We start from the raw sequence: 22,102 nt of genomic DNA, 5'->3' as shown, positions 1-22,102 counted from the left end.
AAATCTTGGGATAAATTATGTGATCCTAAAGATAATGGTGGACTAGGCTTTAAGGATCTGATGGATTTTAATACGGCGATGCTTGGAAAGCAATTATGGAGGCTGATTGAGAAGCCAAATACTCTTTTTTCAAGAGTTTTCAAAGGACGGTACTACAGGAATGCTTCACCCCTGGAACCGATCCGTTCATACTCTCCGTCATATGGCTGGAGGAGTATGATTTCTGCTAGATCTTTGGTTTGTAAAGGACTAATTAAAAGGGTGGGAACAGGTTCATCTATTTCAGTATGGAATGATCCTTGGATCCCAGCCACTCGCCCGAGACCAGCAAACAAAAACCTTCAAAACAGTTACCCAGACCTCACAGTGGATTCTCTTATTATATCGGAATCCCGAACATGGAATTTACAGGCAATCAGGGCTTTGGTGGATCCTAATGATGTAAAACTCATAGAAAGTATACCTTTAAGTAGAATTACGATGGAAGATAGAAATGGATGGCATTTCACAAAAAATGGGAAATACTCGGTTCAATCGGGCTATCAAGTGGAACGAGTCTATCCTGACAGGGAAAAACCACCAGATTTGATTGGACCTACGGTGGATATATTAAAAGCTTTCTGCTGGAAAGTGAGGTGTCCCCCGAAGATCCAACATTTCTTATGGCAAATTATCTCAGGATGTATAGCGGTGATGAAAAATCTACAAACTAGGGGAATACAAGGAGATATATGTTGTGCTCGCTGTGGAGACCCGGAGGAATCAATCAACCATGTGTTTTTTGAATGTCCTCCAGCACGTCAAGTCTGGGCTTTATCTAAGATACCATCGAATCCCAATATTTTCCCTAGTAGTTCTTTTTTCGCCAATATGGATTATTTATTCTGGAGAGTCAATCCAAAGATGGATGACCACCAGTTTGCATGGATATTATGGTATATATGGAAAGGTCGGAACAACAAAGTGTTTAGCAATCTGGATATTGACCCAACGGATACATTGAAAATAGCAGAATTGGAATCGACACTGTGGGCTGAGGCACAGGTAGCCAAGAATCAAATGAGGGAACATCAGGTCCAGAACAGATCCACAGAACCGAACTTAGGACGATGGTGCTTCATAGATGGTTCATGGAAGGATAAGGAATTATTTTCAGGACAAGGCTGGTATAGCACTTTACCAGGATTTGATGGTTTACTAGGGGCCAGGAATGTAAGGGCATGTCTTTCACCTCTCCATTCGGAGGTGGAGGCATTAATTTGGGCAATGGAATGTATGAAGAATTTAAGACAGTTTCAGGTTACGTTTGCAACGGATTGTTCTCAATTGGTGAAGATGGTTTCGGAACCAGAAGAATGGCCATCATTTGGAAGTTACCTGGAGGACATAAAGCTTTTGAGAAGAAGTTTTTTCAACTCAGACATCGTTCATGTACCACGGACGGAGAACCTACGGGCGGATAGCTTAGCACGGAGTGCTAGGAAACAACCGTCTTTCGTCGTTCACATGGATGCAGAGTTACCAATTTGGTTTACAGGGTCAATATGAGTCTGTAAATGTTTGCTGTCAAAAAAAAAAAAAAAAAAATCAGGCTTGCTTTTTTGGGTAATAAGTTATCAGGACCTTAAAGTACTCAGTCTTGAAATAATTTAATTTGCCTACATTGTGAAAGACAATTTCTTGTGCTATATAGATACATGTCGACATTATTACTCCATATGTTTCACTGTAAGTATCATTTTGATTTTTTCACGGAGAATAAAAAAATTGTATAACAGACAAATATATATCATTTAATGTATGATTAATTAAATGAAATAAATTTAAAAAAAAATCTATTGGTTATTCAAATGGGTAAATAGTAAGTTTAATGTACAAATTTACATTGGAATTGTAAGATGACACTTATTTTGAAACAAAATAAAAAACATAAAAAACATTTTTATGAAACAGATGGAGTAATTTCTTTCTCAGCTATAGGGGCACAAGAAGTCGAACCCATATGCTCAAAGATCTTTGAAGAATGACATGCTATAAGATTCCCATAAATACAAGGCATTTGAAAGTTGTGACAAGACACATCTTTCGAAAATAAGATATTTTGCGAGAGGACTATGATTTTACTTGTCTGGTTATAATTAGTCGTAAAATAGGTATCGGTCGTTTTCTGAAGAAAAAAAATGATAATTTTGAAAAATTTATATGTAGTCCTTGTCTACAGAACATGTGATAATGGAGTGCTAATATATTAGATAAAAATATCATTCTTTGATAATTTGTGAACCGTGGTATCATATTCTAGTGCCTTACATCGCTGGATTATCATTCTCTGCGTCGCTGAGATTTGTTAACATGAAGATATGGATCACTTAATTACAACGTGTTGGTTTCATCCGAACCTACGGAATCCATAGTTCATCCCACACTCTAGTATCAAGGAAATTAATTTGATTTTATAGACATCTATCAGATTTGAATGAGAAAAATATCTTCCCTTGAAAACTCGGTCCAAAAGAAAGGAGGGATGATTAATTAAATACCTGAGTTGCTTCACAACTAATACGAGATTAAAAAATGAGTCATTCTTGAGTTCATCCCCTAGGGTGAACCTCTAAGTTCACCAACCAATAGGATTTCATTATTTCAAATTCGATATCTTTTAAAAAAGGAAACAAAATATTCTCAAATTATATTATGTTTTTAAAATAAAAAAAAATAAAAAAAGATAATAGTTACAGAAAAAAGAATTAAAAAAAAAAATTTAATGTTGTCAACAAAACACTAAACCCTAAATCCTAATCCCTAAACCCTAAATCCTAAACCCTAAATTCCTGGGTAAACCCTAAACCCTTGGGTAAATCCTAAACCCTTGGGTAAACCCTAAACCCTTGGATAAATCCTAAACTCTAAATAAAAAATGACTAAAACCCTAAACCTTAAACGCTTGAATGTTTTAGTGTATAGTGATTTTGATTTAGAGTTAAGGATTTATCTTAGAGTTTAGGATCTATCCTAGAGTTTAGGGTTTATCCAAGGGTTTAAGGTTTAGGATTAAGGGTTTAGGGATTAGAATTTAGGGTTTAATGTTATGGTGACGACGTAAAATATTTTTTTTTGTAATTTTTTTTTTTATCTTTTAATTTTAAAAACATAATATAATTTAACAATATTTTGTTTCCTTTTTTAAAAAATATAGAATATAAAATAAGACAATTTTATTGGTTGGTGAACCTATAAGTTCACCCTAAGGGGTGGACCTAAGAATAAGTCTTAAAAAATTATAAGGTTTGGAAAGCCCATACGATTTACTTTGTTAAATTGATAGATACATAGATAGATATATTGTTATACAAACAACAAACTAGTCTCCAAGTCCTTCTCCTGGTCAATGGCATTGAGTATATTGTTTCACCTACAAGGCTACAACTTTTTTGAATAAAATTAATCTCATGAATTCCATCATTGTTAGTGGTTCTTACATATCTTTGATGGTAGTTTCCGACATCATCATCGTTAAAAATGACGATAGATATGGCAATAACGATATTTTCGACAACCATCATTTAAAATGGAAAATATGTCAATAACGATGTTTTGACAAATAAAAATGTTTTTGACAACCAGCAAAGCCACATTCCATCCTTTAAAGTTAGTGTAAAGCATGTGTTATGCATATCATCGTTGACGATGAGGGTTGTTAAAAATATCATTATTGACATATATGCTGTCATTTTCAATGAATTGTAAGAGATATGTCAAAAAACTTCATTGTTAAGGGTTATGTGAGAAACCAACATAGTCAATAGTGATATGTCAGTTTTAAAAAAAAAATATGATAAAATTATATTATATTGATAAATTTATAAATTTTATTTTCGTAAATATAAATATTTATATTAAAAATATAATACGATGACAGAACAACTTAATATTAGCAAACTATATAATACATGTATAAAAATTAACATATCTTAGACCGTTGTATATACAAAATGAATAAATGTAGAAAATATCGCTAAAAAGAATTCAGTTTTGAAGGGCAGGTAAAAATTTAGCATAAATTAAATACAAATAATTTTCAAATATGTTTTTTCATGCACATATTAATTTGTTTGATAATTAAATTCAAATACAATAAGATAAATATATAATAAAAAGCAATAAATACATGTACCGATTTTAAACAATTGATTATTACAATATGTTAACTATAAAATTATTTTATTTGAAATAGTTATATAAAATTTTAAATATATGATTAACGTTAAAAATGTCTAAAATAAATATATATGTATGTATATAAAACTAAAAACAAATAGCGGCGCTGTAGCGCAGTTAAATTTTAAATACAAAACGTGGACCAACTCTTTTACACAATTATTTATTATCGGTTTAAAAACCAACTCTTAATATATTTTTCATCTATATGGTGCGAAATAGTTTCATTATACACATAAACTTATTTTGAATCCACAAAACATTATTGTATTCTAACCCCAAACACACAAATCCTTAACAATGTTCCTTTTTATTTTAAACAACCCTAAACCCTATTTATTGATAATTAAAATACTTATGGTTCTTTTTAGGATAATGTTTAATAAAATATCAAAATATATGCACAACAAATGAATTCTATTAACCTTTTACGAAACTCTTTGGAGTTGATTACAAAAAAAAAAATATTTGACATTAGCTCTTCAACTAGCAAAATAATTATAGGTTAATCAATGGAAATATTAACAAAGTTAACATTACTTCCTACTCCTATAATCATTAACTATTTATATAATAATTTTAAAAGCAATTTAGTTTCGATGTCTTTTTTTTTATAGAAATGCTACTTTGAAAGTTAAAACTTAAAAGTGATAGTCAAATAACTAAAGGTTTAAAATATGAGTAGTCAAATAACTAAAGGTTTAAAATATGAGTGCATTCCAATTTGAATGTATTTAATGCAATTTTCCCAAAACATAAATGCATTCAATCATTTTTTTTAATTTGTGAGAAAAATGTCAAAGTAGAACTTTTTGTGAAATTGAAAAGGTAAATTAGTGAAACTAACTTCACATTCATCCAAAAGGAATGGGTTTTGTCTTGGGTGGAGGCAAGCGATGGAATAGGAATGGGTTTTGTCTTGTTTGAACAGGAAGTGGAGGTATTAAGAGGCCGGTGCAAAGGACCACAAACAGAGACGCCACTACACGCAGAGGCCGAGAGCTTATGTTGGGCGATGAAAGAAGTAAACAACCGGGGATGCCTGCGCATAAACTTTGAATCTGATTGTCAACAGCTCGTGCACATAATACAACGGAAGAAACAGTGGCCTGCTCTAGAACCGGTTTTGGACGAAATTAAAGCTATGAATGCTCTCTTTAAAGACTTATCTCTTATGTTTATCTCTCGATCAGCAAATGTCCGTGCGGATACTCTTGCCAAAGAGGCCCGAGCACGCGAGCAATGCTTCAGCTTCTATGAAGTAAAGGATCCGATTAGGCTAGCTATAGAGGCTAGCTTGTATGAACCCTTTTAAGTTTGGAATGAATGTTTTGGATGACAAAAAAAAAAAAACTTCACATTCATCCAAAAAAAAAGAAGAAAAAAATTTAAAGAATTCAAGAGCACAGTTTAGATCTCATGAATGTAAATCACAGATTCTGCTTATTGGTTCCTCCTATTTTTTTATTCGAATGATAAAAAAGGAAACAAGTTCAATTCTTCTACACATTCATCTCGTTCTCTTCTTATCTCATAATGTTTTTTTTTCTTTGAATCTTTGTTGTCTCTACGTTTCCTTAGAACGCACTTGCTGTCTGAACCGGCGGGCGCAATCCTGGAATCTCATAACCAGACTGCTACATTTCAAAGGGTTGTCAACATTCTCCTCGTAGCATTTCTTCCACGCTTCGTGATCTGAAGAGCAAGGCATTGGTTTCGATTCCGGGATCTTAAACTCTTTCTCCCTCAGATCTTTGGCTCTCTCTGTCACTTCATGAACGATGCTCCGTTCTTGCCTCTCCACCTTCTCAAGAACCTTCTCACCCTCTCTCAAAATGGATTTTATCGATTCCAGCTCCGTGTTTGCCGCTGCTTGTTGCGGTACTGGGAAGAAGAATGGTGGCTGCGTCGGTAGTTCTGCTATTGGCTTTGGTTTCTCGGCATCGTGGTGTGTCTTCGCTTGGTCTGCGTTGCTCTGTGGTGAGACTTTGGGTTTGGTTTTCTTGGCCTTCCTCTTTGGTTGATTGTCGCCTTCAGCTAACTGATTGATCAGCCTTGAACTTATCTGAATTGTGTAATCGCCCATTTTAACGAGTTTGAACAACCTGGAAGATGAAATCCACATCACATCACACAAACTTAGTAAACAACAGTATATCGTCAAAATCTAATACTGACTCAAGGAGCATTTCAAGATCTTCAAATCGATGAAACAGAACATCGATACACGAAAGCAAATAGACATGAAATTAAACGATAGCAGCCTTTCATAGGCTAATAGCAATATGTGAATGTAACAACTGCATCGCGCAGAAACAAAAACGGGTGATTCTTCGAGATTGGAAAAAGAAGAAAGCTGTGGATGATACAAGGCTAAGAACCCTAGAATCTTACACGAAGCATCCAAAACCAAAATCGACATGGAAAACAAAGACGGAGACGATACCTGATAGTAGGAAAAGATCGACAAGGATTAGGGGAACGGCGACGGCGACGGCGACGGCGATCCTCTCGTCACAGCTGTGAAAAGGAAGACGAGAGAGGAACTTCGTGCGATAGGACGCTGATTCGAAAAGGCGTGGGCATATAATATTAAATTGAACCCAAACTTATTTTAATGGGCTTATAAGGCCCTAATTGTAGTTTTGGGTCAACTGAAAACATACTTTTTTTTTTAATGTTCGGTTAATTATGCTGTTACAACGATGAAAAATATATATAGATGAATCTACGGCTGACACTTCTACCATCGTTACTCTGAACCGCCCTATGAAATCTACATCTGATAGTACGCCATACACCATGTTGAAGATCTCTTGTAACATTTTTTCTCCGTAATTTGCACAATTTGTGTTTTCTGGGATTTGAATCCCAGAACTCCGGGTGTAGAAGCATTAGTGAACCCTTAGTCAAACCACTGGACTAAGGAGGGTTTCACGAAAACATAAATTATAATCAGATGTTTTGAATCTTTTGATATAAAATAGGATAATTTTCTCAAATATCAATAAAATAGATTTTTTTTTACCAAAAAAAAACTCACAAAATATCATCAATTTTTTTTGGTTAAATAGCCATATACATTTAATTTATAAATATAAATAATTATTTAAATAAATAAAATTAAATATTTTTATATTTTTGAAATATATATTATTGAATTTGAATTTTTTACTATACAAACTGTAGTGAGTCAGCACAAATCTATCTAATATACTCCATCTGTTTCAAAATGATAAATGTCTTAGAAGAGAAAAATATTTCAAACTTTAGTTCTTGATTTTAGTTCCAACTTGAGCCTATTGTTTCTCTCATTGATACAATTTTTGTTTCTCTGTTTTTGAATCAGACGAAAAATGGAATATTTGGTGTTTACCTCCAAGTCTATAACAAGCAACATCCCGACAAGCTATGTGATCATATCTCGACACTGTCCTCGATGATTTCGTTGAGTAAGACCCAAAGTCCCTTGCAATACATGTACCAAGACTAGTATGGTCATGGTCTTCCGTGAAATCACCACGAAGTCCTACCATCAGTTACGAGAAGATTTGTCACATCACGGATCCGAGCCCAATCTTGAATGAGAAGAAGGCCTATGATGATTTGGCTCATAAGAAAACCCTAAAGTTTTCTCTTTTCTCTTCAATAAAAATGAGGTAGCCCCTAAATGTTTTTGCAGAGAAGCAAAGCGTAGTAAAACCCAGCTCGAATGAAGAGAGAGTAGCCGTGATGGAGGAGAAGCAACCAGAGCCACCATGGGTCATCGGAGAACCGCCAGCCACCGTGAAGTCTCACCTGAGAGGAGATCTCGCCGTGTTTCGATCCCTTCTCGTCGTTTTTTTTCTGGATCCAGCTACTAGTGAAGGTAAGGAAACCCCTAATCACACTCTCTCTTTGTTCTTCTTTGTCTCTTTTTTCTTCTAGATCTCTGATCTAGGGTTTGGATGGAAACCAACCCTTGTATTTGTAGATCTGGTTCGTGCGGAGCCGTAGAACACATATCTACTCTGTTCATCCTTTGATTCGCAGATCTATGCTAAGGTGAGGTCTTATTGCAATCTTTATCTCTTTTTTTTTGCCAGGAAACAATTATTCTATTACGCAAACTTGAGGTGGTCTTAGTAACCAGACGGGAATAGAACAACTAATAAAACAAAGATTTATGTGAAATGAGCGAGCAGTCCTATCTAGCAAATCAACAATTTTGTTTTGCGCCCTTGGAATGTAGGAGATCTTGAAGTCCGGGAAGCATATATGAAGAGTTTGAATGACCTCCAGCTCTGTTGAGAAGTTTGGCTAAGCTTGTGGGTTCTTTATCATTGCAATCATGTCCTTGCAATCTGTCCCAAAACTTTGACATGTCGAATGTTGTAGCATGCTCTCCATTGCCCATCTTAGCGCTTCCAGTTGTGAATCCAATGCCGACTCACGGCTTCTTAAGTTTTGTGTCCCTATAAGCTGCATCTTTCCCATACTATCCTTCCATACCCATCTACTTCCACTGAATTGAGTTGTAGAGGTCCATGAACCATTCACCATACAAATATTACCCAAGCTTAAGACTTGCGGTTCTTCAACGATTTGTGCCTGTGGGGGAGCATGTATTTTTTCCTTTGCATTGTACCAAGCCTGACACTCACTCTCTTGAAAAGCTCCGATGGGTCCTCTGAATAGCTTATCATTCTTAGCCTTCCAAATATACTACATTATCCAAGGATAAGGATCTCTATCATGTTCCTGCTTTAGAATATTGTTCTTCCTCCAAAAAGATAGTCCATATTGGCATAGATACTCAAGATAAGGAATGTTTGCGGGCTTGATGGAGTAGATGATAATGGCAATGCTTGTAAGGCTGGTGGGCATTCAAAGATCGCATGAGTAACGATTTCTTCTGGCTCTCCACATCTTGGACAATAGTTATCACATCACATATTGCGGCGGACTAGATTCCTTGTGGCCGCTACATGCCCTGTAATTAATTGCCATATAAGATGACATATCTTCTAAGGTGCATTTACTTGCTAAGCAAAAGCTTGGAGTTTGGGTATACTGGGTCTAGAACTTCATTTTCTCCAAGAAAGTTATCTGATGGTGATGATAAAAGAAGATCCGTTCATCCGATGTATCACCGTTTCATCACATATCTGGGAAGCGGAAAGAGAGAAAGCATATAAGTTTGCATTGATTTTTTAGATCTGTAGATTTGCAATAAAAAAAAAAAGTTAGTTAGTGATAAAGAAAATAAAAGAGAAGATGAAATTATGATGTATAAAAAGAAATGATTTACAGAAAAGAATGTGATTTACATGGTAAAATAAAGAAGAAGCCAAACAAATTTGTCAAAAGGAAGAAGAAAAATGATGTAATAATCAGATAGAGAGAGAGAAGAGGGATAATCCAAGTTGCTGGACCATCTTAGTCACATGAATTAACTTAGTCAACAACTGTTTGGTTTTAGTTACAAAAAAATATCTTAGTAGCTGAAACTGCCTTATGACGTTGTAATAAAAACATGAAAACTGCCTCTAAGTGTTAATAACTCAAGAATAATCTCGTAAACAAAAAGTCAAAGAAAAGAAACCAAATTTTTTTTAATACATTAGACTAGATTTTGATTCGCGTTTTTTTTTTTGAATTATACAGAGGTATCCTGGCCCCACAGAAGTGATCCAGACTAGTCACATGTTGCCACGTGTCGGTCCTCTGTCCCTGGCGATGCCGAAATGTTAATTTCCCAGTGGTCGGGTTTCGAACCCAGGTGGCGGTACTCACAGCTGTAAGCCCTTTACCACTAGAGCTAGAAGCCCCGGTTAAAGTACATGATTACTTTATTTGTAAAATTCAATTATATTTCAAATTTACAATGTGTTACTTTTTATCATCGACAAAAGTGTGTGATCAAATTATCGAACTTCATATTCTTTCATGAATTAATTTGCTTGTAGACAGATAGAATTTGTCTTATTTATTTTTCAGGACAAGGTTGGTATAGTACTCTAGAAAGTTTTGATGGTTTGATCGGGGCAAGAAATGTCGGGGCTAGTCTCTCCCCTCTTCATACGGAGGTGGAAGCGTTACTTTGGGCAATGGAGTGTATGAGGAATTTGCGTCAATTTCAGGTCACGTTTGCAACGGATTTTTCTCAATTGGTGAAGATGTTTCAGAACCAGAAGAATGGTCGCTTTTGTAAATTATTTGGAATATATCAATGCACTGAAAAAAAGCTTCCTAAACTCAGAGATCATTCATGTACCACGAATGCAAAATTCAAAGGCGGATAGTCTAGCACGTACTGTTGGGAAACATACGTCTTTTGCCATTTACATGGATGCGGAGCTCCCGATTTGGTCTAGAGAGCTAGTATGAGTCTGTTTTGTTGATGACAAAAAAAAAAAACAAAAAGAGAAAATTAAAAAATAGTTCACATTAAAGAATGTATTTGTCTATCTGTACTTTTGCATTAATTGATTAGTTTTGGACATAATTACTTTTATAATAACAAAAATAATTATTAAAAATTGAATCTAACCCAGAAAAATATGAAAAAAAAATCAATACAACTATGAGAAAATGGTACATGTTTTGTCGTATAATAATTGAATTCAAAAAATAATTTATATATGTTAATGTAGATTTGTCAGAATATATATTATAACCCTTTTTATAAAGATAAAATATATCTTCCAATTTATCTTCTACGTTTTATGAAGGTTTAAAATTCGTATTGTAAAATCTTCTCAATAATTTGTCTAAATATAGAATATGTGTGCTTCGATTCTAACTAAAACTGTTTGTATTTCTAACATACAATACATATAGTAAGATTTTCATTTCTTTTTATGTTCTATCATTTACTCTATCATCTGTCGTAGATAAAACAACTAATTCTTACACATGTATACTATGCTCTAGACAAGTTAGAATTTGTATTCTAACATTATGTCAGTAATCTATCATTTTAGAATATGTATTCTATATTTTTGGTTACTTTATGTTTTTTAAACTGAGAAAATCTTGAAAGCAATCGTAACTAATTTTATTTAAACTTATCTTGATCTCGACGTTGAATTACACTGAATTATGTTGAATTCAATTTTTTTTATTCAACGAGGTTATATTCAGAAGTTGTGAATCAACTGTAATGGAAGATTAGGCAGACAGATGAAGATGATGACTGAGGAACGTAAAGGAATCGTTGAAGAGAAAGGCAAAACAATTGAAGAAATGAATGAGAAGAAGCGCAGGAACAATTCTTGAAAGAGGAGAAAAAAAAACTACTAATAGGAGAACAACGAGAGTGGCCGAAGATAGTTGGTCGGTATCGCCAGAGAGTTGACCAGAATAATAGATAGATAATCCAAATGCATAGTTTTTGAGAAAGAGAAAAAAATGTTTGTTAGAGAGAGTGAGAGGTTAAATATTTAGGATTCATTTTATTAATTAATTAAATACATACTATATGCATATTTAATTATGTAATGTTAATCTATTATTTATCTAATTAAATAGGGGTTAGAGGGTTAATTTTATATTTAAATTCAAAGGTGTTTTGTGATAATAAAAAAAAGATCCAAATGTATAAGGGGACAAGTTTAATTTGGATATGTCATAAACTCATAATTAGCCAATTTTTTTGAAAATAAGTTTTTGACTAAGAAATTTTAACTTTATGTGCTCATACATTTTTTAGAGAGAAGCTCAAACCAAATATTTTCTTATAAGTGTGAGAAAATAGTACTTTAACTTGTAGAAAATAAATTTCGTAACCAAAAAGTTGTGAAAATCACAATAAAAATAAGAAAAAAAAATTGAATAGAAGCCGAATCCCACAAAAACTCGTAATCTTGAATTTAAAAATCAACTTACAAAGCCATCAAAACGAACCAAACCAATTTTAACTTTTACATGGATATGTTAATAAAATAACGCAGAGATCATGATCAGGACGATTCCGACCAAACCAGTTTCTGCGGGTTTGCTTGCAGCATCCTTGTCAGTTTTGGGTGCACCTAGAAATCATGAATCAAATTTTAGTTACGAAATACTAAGTAGTTAAAGAAATATTTCTAAACCCTCAGTTTTTTATACTTTCCACCAAAATGAGTTATTTTGACACTTTTTATTACATTAAAAAGTGTTATTTTAAAATTCCAAGATAATTTATATTTATTTTAAATTTAATGCTCAAATAAATGATATTGATTAAATAAATATAATTAATTATTCTTAATTCATATAAAAATGTTAAAATGATTTTTTTTTGCGACAAGGAAAAAATAGAAAAAAATTGCTAAGATTATTATTCGTTACAATATTTATTAATTTTCAGTTGGAACGCCAGAATTGTTATTATACCTCCCCTCCCTCTCCTTAAAAAAAAAAACTTTAATTGTTTCTTACCTGAAGGTGGTGCTGTCATATGCGGCAATGGAGCTTGAGCTAGGAAAAAAAAGAAAGAATCAAATTGCCTATAGAAAAAATATATTATATTTTGATCTGATTATCAAGTATTATATCTTGGTTTTATTTAAAACACATTAAAATATATTCACAATGTATGGTTATTCAGTCTATATAAAAATCACTAAACTTTGAGCAGTTGAAAAAAAAAATTCATCTTGAATTGACAAACGAAAGATGACAAAACCGTGGATAAATAATATTTTATGTGTGATTTAAAGAAGGAAAATTGCCAACAATATAAATATCACATTTATATTACCACTTTTCATGTTTATACTAACCATTTTTATCTTCATTTTTAATGAAGAATAATCCTCTCAAATAGTTATTTTAAGTTTTTGCCACAAAAATGACATTCAATAAAAAAAATGACCAAAATAACTCATTTTTATTCTGAAAATTTTAATATTTATTTTTATTTTTAAAATTTAAAATCCTATCCTCAAAACTCTACCCTTTAACTCTAAATCATAAGTCTAGATTAGTTAACCCTAGGGTATAAATGCATTTTTACTCTTTAATAAAACTTCTTTTTTGTCATTTTTCTCATTGAGGGCTATTTTGTGACAAAAAATTAAAAAGGGCTATTTTATGGAATTTATCTTTAATGAATGGTAAAAATTATTTATATTATTGGGTTAATCTAGACTTAGAGTTTAGAGTTTAGAGTTGAGGGGTGAGGTAGAGTTTTTAGAATGTGAAATTTAGAATTCTAATAAATATATAAATAAATACTTAAAACAATTTAAAAAAAAAGCTTCAAAAAAAATTTTAGATTTTAAAAAACCAAATTGAAAAAAAAATAAAAAATCTTTACAAAAAAGTTCAAATTTGAAAAGTATAATTCAAAAACATCAAAAAAAAAATTTATTTTTTATTTTTAATTATTTATTATATATATAGAACAAGGGTATAATAGATTTTTTGCCACTTAATGAAAAATATTTTTTTTTTAAATGTCTTTTTAGTGGTGGTAAATATGAATAAGAGTACCAAAAAAATGGTAACCATGAAAATTTTCTTTTTAAACAAACATCAAGATATTAACGTTAATTGACTTGCTATCGGATCAAATAACAATAACGTACTTTCTCCGTTCATTTTAATTGTCGTTTTAGATTTATTCACACAGATTATAAAAATATTTAATTTTACATATTTTCAAAATAAAAACATAATTACCTATACACCCAACCATATTTCAACCAATAAAAAAATAAATTAGAAAATATTGTTAATAAATTTTGCATTAAAATTTTAAAACGATATTTATATTAAAACAAAAATTTTATGCTACAAAACTAATTAAACTCAGACGGAGGGAGTATATGTTAAGGATGCTCGAAAACTCTTTGTTACTGGAAAAAATGAGATACAGATTATTATTTTTTTAATAAACAGATTACTTGCGATTTTCCCGCAAGTCTTTTTTTTTTTTTTTAGCAAATAAGAGGGCTAAAGGCAACACTTTACCGGGAGTTTCTGAACACAAGTTGAGATTGGTATTGATTCCACAAGACTTGGAGATAAGAGCACTGAAGGCAGTGATATTGAAAGGGACCACTAGCACTGGGGCCTTGATAAAGCCGCAAAGACACGATTGCTGCGTTTTCACCGCCGTACAACATTCCTTCGACGGAGTTCCTCCTTGAGCAAATGCCGGCAAACAAACAGTCAAACCTGCTGCACAGTTCATAGCTTCGTTTATTGTAGGACTAGGAGCTACGGGACTAGGTGGTGTCTGTCCTGAAACAACCGTAGCGGGCACTAACAATGTGGCTAGGATGAAGATCACGGTGGTGGTTTGAGCCATGATTTCTGGCCGTAGGATTGTTTATTATTGTTCTGTTTTTTTGGTTACTCGGTATTTTATATATACAACACAACCGTGGAAATAATTATTCCGTTTTTTTTTATAATCAGTGTTAACAAATAATTATTCCTTTATTCGTGGAGTAACACTAATAGGCACGTACATTTTAATATTTCAGAGTTTTCTCTATGATGGATATGTATCCAGTGGAAATATTTGTTTGAATAACTCGGTCTACATATTAATTTATACTCTCTCATTTTCATAAAAAATGTCACTTTGACATTTTCCACACATACTAAGAAAATGATTGAAATGCATTTAAGTTTTTATTAATTACACTTATTCAATAAATAGTATTTTAGATAAATGAAATTAGTTATAAAATCAATGCATTTTTAATTAATATTAAGCTGAAAATTGTATTGAAATTCTAAAATGACATTTTTTTGTAACAAAAAAAAAGTTAAAATAACACTGAAACTGAAAGAGTAATAATTAAAAGTTTATTTATAAAAAAAGGAGAGATGAAGTTTAATTATAACTAGATTTTGACATGTGTCCGCACGAGTAAATGTTTACTTTCAAAGACCAAATTAAGATTGATCATAATTTTTGATTATGTTTATATTGTGTTAGTATATTGCTTTTAGATATTTAGACAACAAAATGATATGCATTGTTTTATTAATTGGGCCGGCTTGTTGGAATGGTTCAACCGTGATTGCTTTGTTTGGTTGGGTACATGTTGTTGCTAAAATATATTTTCTGTTTAGGTTTAATATTAAGTTTCCAAATAATTTTGAAGATATTTTCTAACCATAATATAAACTTAATTTTGAATCATAATATAAACATAATTTGGTTTGGTTTATGTTATGTTATGTTATTTCTTCTTAACATCAAAATGTCATTTTATTAATCAAAGAAGGGTTGGTCTAAGAAGAGGTGGTTTAGTTAATGTTAAAGTTTATTTTGTGTGACTGGTAACCATCATAGGAACAATATGAACGGATAGGAAAGGAATGAGTAGGAATAAAAGTTTAGGAATGATGGTTCTTTGTCAAAATTAATGAGGAATATATTTGTTCTATAATTCTCTACTAACAAAGGAATGAAAGGGAATAATAAGGAAAATCCATTCCTCATGAATGGTAAAAAAATTAAGGAATATTAAAGAATATAGTGTTCTTTCACGTTTCTTTGGTCACCAATCTAGTCATTTTTATAATTTATATTGAAATAATAACATTTGAATAAAAATAATAAATGATGGGACCTAGTGTTGACACTTTACGTTCGTATTTCGCCCGTTACAAGGGCGCATTCAATGTTTTGCCAAGTCAGCCGAACCGGACTTAACAATTTAGCCGATGGCTCCTTTGATTTGGTCGCACCAACAGTGGCGGAGGCACATGGAGTAACAGGGGGTATCTGCCTCCAACTCATTTTGAAAATCCCATGTAAAGTATTGACTAATTCTAAATATGCCCCTCTGTTTTAACAAATCTGTACTTAGTTTTATGAACAGTTTTAATTATGCCCACTACAAACTTTTTCTCTAGCTCCGCCCCTGCGCACCAATTAGGGTTTTTGAAGTAATATATAAGGGCTACGAGTGGACTTGGCCTTTCTTCTGGATGCTGCATTTTTTGCTTGCTGTTATTTTTTTTAATATATGGCTCGTGCTACAAATATTCAACTCCTTCGTCTCTCTCGTCTATCACTATGGCTGGCCGGAAAGGGACGCTTTACTCGTGAGTTTCCATCTTCTTTATACTCTGATCATGAAACATTTCTTGGGTTCCTTTCAAGCGTCTTTGAAGTTCTGAGATGCTATACGTTTCTTAAGCTATGCACACACTGGGGGGAATCTTAACCTAAAGATAATTAGGACATCCATAAGATTTTATAGAACCTTTTGTGATATTTCATTTCTGTGTAATTTTGTGAAAATTATCAGGTTTATAGGACCTGAAATGTTATAGAGATTCCTGACATTATATTGTTAAAACACAGTTTAACTCTGATCTGTGAACCCTTTACACATCACAGCTTTCAATTCGAGCTAACTTTGGTTTGCATAGATTTTTGTACTTGGATGTCTTATTCTTTACTCATAAAGATTAATAAAGCTCACTGTTGTCTTGATCAAAACCTCTTCCATAGGTCAACCGTAGATGTCAAAGGAAATGGGTTTCTTGAGCGCAAGAAAGTGAGCAAAGAAGCAGCAAATCCAAGTTTTGCTGACCTTCCATTATGCCTCCTGGAAGTAATAATATCTCAACTTGACTTAAAAGATAACATACGCGCCTCCGCTGCCTGCAAAATATGGCGCGAAGCCGGTCTATATGTCCGGTTAGTAGACAAGCCTCCTTGGCTAATGTACTTACCGAAACGTGGCAACTCGTTTGAAATGTACGACCCATTGCAAAAGAAGATGTACACACTGAATCTACCTGAGCTATCTAAATCCACAGTGTGTTACTCAAGAGACGGATGGTTACTTATGCGCAAGACCGCTTCACACCAAATATTTTTCTTCAATCCGTTTACCCGTAAGCTCATAAACTTACCAAAGCTTGAGTTATCATACGATGCAATTGCTTTCTCGTGTGCACCTACATCAGGTACTTGTGTTGTGCTAGCGTTTAAGAATGTTGAGTATGGTACCGTCACTACGAGCACTTGCCATCCGGAAGCAACCGAGTGGGTTACTGAAGGTTTAGTTTGTTATCTTCGTTATAGAAGTGATTCACTTAAGCACAGCAATATTGTCTATGCAAACCGTCGCTTCTATTGCCTAGACGATAAAGGACGCTTATATTACTTTGAACCGTCTTCTCGAGAATGGTCTTTTAGTTACACGTATTCACCGCCGTGTCCTTATATCTCTGCTAGATATGAGCGAAAGAAGAAAAGAGTTTTCTTGGCGGTGCGTAAAGGAGTGTTCTTTACAATATATACATGCGGAGGTGAGAAACCTATGGTGTATAAACTGGATAAATTTTCGGACTGGGAGGAGATCAATAGTACTACGCTTGATGGCTTGACAATTTTCACGAGTCTTTATTCTTATGAGATGAGAGTTAATCTCCCATGGATGAGGCATAGTGTTTACTTCCCGAAGGTTCGTTTAAGCAACAAGTGTTGTGTATCGTATTCGTTTGATGAAGAGAGGTACTTCCCGCGTAAGCAGTGGCAGGAACAGGAGGACTTATGTCCTGTTGAGAATCTTTGGATAAGGCCACATAAGAAAGCTATAGAGTACATGTGAAGCTAGCGCAATGGTGAGTGTCAGATCATTTCATTTATCTTAAGACGTTTCTCTCTTCTTTTTTATTGCTTTGGACCAGCTGAGATACTTGCTTTATTTATTATGTTTATCTACTTTTTTTAATCTAATTATAAAGATTTGATTTTTTTATTCTCTGAGTGATAAACTTGTGGTAATGGTGAACATATCCGTTTCTGTCCCTACCATTGATGGTAGACATAGAACCAGTGATAGTTCTGGAGTTTGGAAGTGATTTGAGCATGTTGCTTTTCTTGAATTTCCAAGGTGACGTCATGACCAATATATATTTCTACAAAGTTACGCAATATGCTATTTTTTAATTCACCACTAATTTCTGAAGCCGTTGTAGTGGATTTGACAATGCAATAACATACAATATTTAAAGGTAGTCTCCGACAGCTGTTCCCGTGTGAAGAAGAGACCTTAGCTTTATACCTACTACACACCCAATAACTCGTTTGTATGACTTCCAAATACAAACCACCTCTTCGTTTTTACTTTTTAAAACTCTTAATATTTAGACTATAAATTGTGGTTCTGTCAAATATGAATCGTTTGTTCATATAAATTTACGATGAGAAAAATCTTACTGGTATATATCACAATTTGTAAACTTGGAAAAGTTTGACACTACATCACTTACGGAACTATGAAAGTGTTTACTCAAAAAGTAGATCTCGGGTAGTATCAGAGTTCTTGTCTGAAATATAAAGCTGATATTAGAAGCACTTAAATAAGATACGAAAAGATGATAAAACATTCAAAAGCTATTAAAGGACCAAAAAGAAGACATGTGACCACCATATCCCCTATTACATATATTTGTGGTAGAGAGATAGACATAATTATTCTATACTGTATTATATTTTTTAACTTCAGAGATGAGTTTTAGTTTGCTCTGAAATAGATTAGTAATGTATCCCTCAGTTATTCCTCATCGTTTGATTTTTAGAGTATATTGATGATACATTTTGTAAATGATCTTACTCCCGAGTCTGGCCTGGATACTAACAGGATGGTGTTATTCTCATTGAAGTATTGCAGTTGATAAGATGAAGAGGAAAAAAATTTAGTGTTGCTATCTCAACTGGAAAAACATTACATGCGGAGCTTAAAGGTCACATAGTAAAGTGATGTTTGAGACAAAACTAATACAATTATATTACATGATGCGGTTGTGAAAGGTCAAAAAAGATATATTTATATACCCGAAAATATATACCCAAATATTCGAAATCTGATCCAAAAACCTGAAAATACATAAATTTTTTACTTGAACACCAGAATTTGATTTCTGAAAATCAAAAAATTTACCCCAAAGTATATAAAAATTAATATACTGAAATACTCAAATATATCTAATCTATATACAATAAGTTTAGAGCAGTTCGTGTATCCGATCGGATCTCAGATAGAACCTAAATCCAAACCAAGATATGCAGGTCTAAAAAAAGATGACCCAACATGTACTTTAGCATAGATCTAGACCTCTATCTGTATTATCGGATGCAGATAAAATGTTCAGGCCTACGTATAACCTTATGGTACTACAAAATCAACAATAAATTGTATTACACTCAGTTTATGTCGAGATCGATTGATATTTTAGAATAAAAGTAATTTTCTATATTAAGAAAAAAAATTAAAATCCTGATTAATATATTTTAATGGATCGTTTTTGTAAACACTATCTACAGAGAAAAACAATAGATGAGGCTCTCCTATAAATAAGAGTAGTCTATAAATAATACCACACACATGCCTTTAAAGTCTTAATCACTCCACACATTGAACGAAAAGCCCCACACACACAATGGAACCAAAGCTGACACATCTTTGCTATTGCCTTCTAGTTTTTCTTCCACTACTCTCTCAATCCGCCATAGCCAATCCTTCATCATCACCAAACCATAGCAACAATATCAACTTCATCGTATCCTCATGCCGCACCACGCGTTACCCTACTCTCTGCGTCAAATGCCTCGCAGCTTTCGCCAGCAAAATCCGCTGTAACGAAAACCGGTTAGCTCAAACCGGTCTAGCCGTTACTTTAGTCCGGGTTCGGTCCACGACGGCCTACTTAGCTAAGCTGACTAAAGCAAGACGTGTCAAACGCAGAGAGTACTTAGCAGTGAAAGATTGTGTGGAGAATCTTGGAGATGGCTTAACGATGTTGGCTCAGTCGATGAGGGAAATGAAACGAGTGGGTCGATCCGGTCGTGGTCGGGAAGAATTCTTGTGGCGGCTGAGTAACGTTGAGACTTGGGTTAGCGCTGCTTTAACAGATGAGACAACGTGTCTTGATGGCTTTGATGGGAAGTTTATGGATGGTGTGGTGAAAATGGCGATTAGAAGACGAGTGGTGCATGTGGCTCGAGTTACTGGTAATGCATTGGCTCTTGTAAACCGGTTCGCGTCTCGTCATAAATCATAGATTCAAGTAAAAAAATCAAAAGAGTATTCGGTCCTTAATTACTTTTTGTCATATCTTCCTTTTTCTTCTGTTTCGCTTTTGTTTCTTTATGATAGTTTGTATTTATTTGTAGTCTTGCAATATTATGCTTTTGTCATGGTTTGAGTAGAGATAACGATTATATATGTTGAGTTTATGGAAAAAATGGCCACAAATTAAGAGTAGTTTTGTTTACTTCTCACAGAAAATATTTCGATATTTAAAATACCGTTTGCTAAAACATTTTGTTTCCAATGCTACAAAGTGAGTGGTAAAACGGTTATTTCATATCTAATATATCGCAATATGTCATTTCACTTAATACTTAATTTATACCACCATGCGAAAACATATCTGAAATTTCAAAAATTTCAAATAACATACATGTTATTTATTTTTTTCCTGAAATCATACACTAGTCGACACATCACACGCTACGTCATCTCATTTTGCCAACGAGAATACCACGTGTACAATTTTTTTATAAAAAAAGACAAAATAATTAATTTATAAAAAAAAGTTATTAGAAAATATAAAATTTTTTATAAATTTATATTATTTAGTTAAATTAAAAAAATAAAAAATATTAATATTATACAAGCGGTATATTTGTAAATTTTATGATCCTATCACAATATCGTCCTTATAAGAATTATATATATATATTGTAATGATTCAAATGCAATGCTATTGGTTCTTCATAAGTGTTTTTTATGATTTTCTTAAAAAATTTAGATTTTACTTTGGGTGATCTGAGTTGATCCGATATAACCCGAATCCGAATAATATATGGTTACTTTATGATTTCTAAGATGTGGAAGAAAACCGATCCAAGCCGATGTGTTATATCCGATTTCGATCCATACTTACAAAAATATCAGTATGAGTCGTAGGATGTGTTACTTTATGATTTCTAAGATGTGGAAGAAAATCCGATCTGAACCTAACGGGTACCCGAACACTACATTTAATGAATTTATGATGTAAATTGATTATATAAGATTTACAAACATATCTCTCATATAAGATTAAAATTTATTATGTAGTTATCTTTTTGTTATTTCTACTAAATATAAAATTTTATAAATTTTACATTTTCTAATTTTTTTTCTATAAAACGATTATTTTTGTTATTTTTTGGAAAACGATTGTACATGTGGTATCATTGTTAGTAAAATTAGATGACTTAGCATCCACGTTAGCAAAATTAGATGACATGACAGCTAATGTGAAGACCTGTGTATGATTTCGCCAAAAAGATAAACAACATGTATGTTATTTTAAAAATTTTGAAAGTTTAGGTATGTTTTTGTGCAGTGATAAAGTCGGTATGAATTGAACATGTTGCGATATATTGGATATGAAATGGCCGTTTTCAAGTTATGTAATATAACAAGTTTACTTTTAACTAAGTCTGACTCATTACCTTGGCATTGAGGTCTTCATACACAAAAATGAAACATAAGAGGATACTCAATCCTACAAACTAGGACACATAACTGCACAACTAGGAAACATAATTGCACAATTTTCTTAATCTAATCGGTTTTATTCCATTTATATATTCATATTTGAGTTAACAATTAGAATAGGAATTGTAATCTCAGTAATCAAATACATATACTTTTGGATCTATGCAGAATGGAGAAATTTTTTGGGGACATGCCTAAAACTAACCTAAAACTCTCCGGGGGCTGAGTCGCTGAGATAAAGCCTGAACTCTATTGGCTCGTCCTCTAGAGGATATATACTTTCAAATGAACATATATGCTGGGAATTTTATATTTTTGAATCGTTCAAATTAACTATTTTTACCTTTTTGACCACCTCGAATGAAGCTAATTCTTACAACATA

General features: G+C 32.9%; 4 protein-coding genes across 4 annotated transcripts; 2 read left to right on the top strand and 2 right to left on the bottom strand.

Annotated features, from left to right (window-relative positions):
- Window positions 1-5,561: 5,561 nt before the first annotated feature.
- On the bottom strand, window positions 5,562-6,835 carry LOC103868135. Its single transcript, XM_009146241.3, has 2 exons — window positions 6,665-6,835; window positions 5,562-6,323 (listed from the first exon to the last, which is right to left on the bottom strand). Exon 2 carries the CDS (start codon window positions 6,302-6,304, stop codon window positions 5,786-5,788), a length of 519 nt encoding a protein of 172 aa, XP_009144489.1. The 5' UTR covers window positions 6,305-6,323; window positions 6,665-6,835; the 3' UTR covers window positions 5,562-5,785.
- A 4,220-nt stretch (window positions 6,836-11,055) lies between these two features.
- On the bottom strand, window positions 11,056-14,556 carry LOC103868137. Its single transcript, XM_009146242.3, has 3 exons — window positions 14,158-14,556; window positions 12,622-12,660; window positions 11,056-12,230 (listed from the first exon to the last, which is right to left on the bottom strand). Exons 1-3 carry the CDS (start codon window positions 14,495-14,497, stop codon window positions 12,136-12,138), a joined length of 474 nt encoding a protein of 157 aa, XP_009144490.1. The 5' UTR covers window positions 14,498-14,556; the 3' UTR covers window positions 11,056-12,135.
- Window positions 14,557-16,072: 1,516 nt separating this feature from the next.
- Window positions 16,073-17,928, top strand: LOC103868138 (F-box protein At4g00893-like). The gene is made up of 2 exons (XM_009146243.3): window positions 16,073-16,254; window positions 16,667-17,928. Exons 1-2 carry the CDS (start codon window positions 16,226-16,228, stop codon window positions 17,772-17,774), a joined length of 1,137 nt encoding a protein of 378 aa, XP_009144491.1. The 5' UTR covers window positions 16,073-16,225; the 3' UTR covers window positions 17,775-17,928.
- Window positions 17,929-19,116: 1,188 nt separating this feature from the next.
- Window positions 19,117-20,432, top strand: LOC103868139 (pectinesterase inhibitor 9). Its single transcript, XM_009146244.3, has one exon. It carries the CDS (start codon window positions 19,609-19,611, stop codon window positions 20,227-20,229), a length of 621 nt encoding a protein of 206 aa, XP_009144492.1. The 5' UTR covers window positions 19,117-19,608; the 3' UTR covers window positions 20,230-20,432.
- Window positions 20,433-22,102: the final 1,670 nt, after the last annotated feature.

Source organism: Brassica rapa, chromosome A02 (assembly GCF_000309985.2).
Source record: "Brassica rapa cultivar Chiifu-401-42 chromosome A02, CAAS_Brap_v3.01, whole genome shotgun sequence".
Lineage (NCBI taxonomy): Eukaryota > Viridiplantae > Streptophyta > Magnoliopsida > Brassicales > Brassicaceae > Brassica > Brassica rapa.
This window is presented reverse-complemented; position numbering and strand designations above follow the sequence as displayed.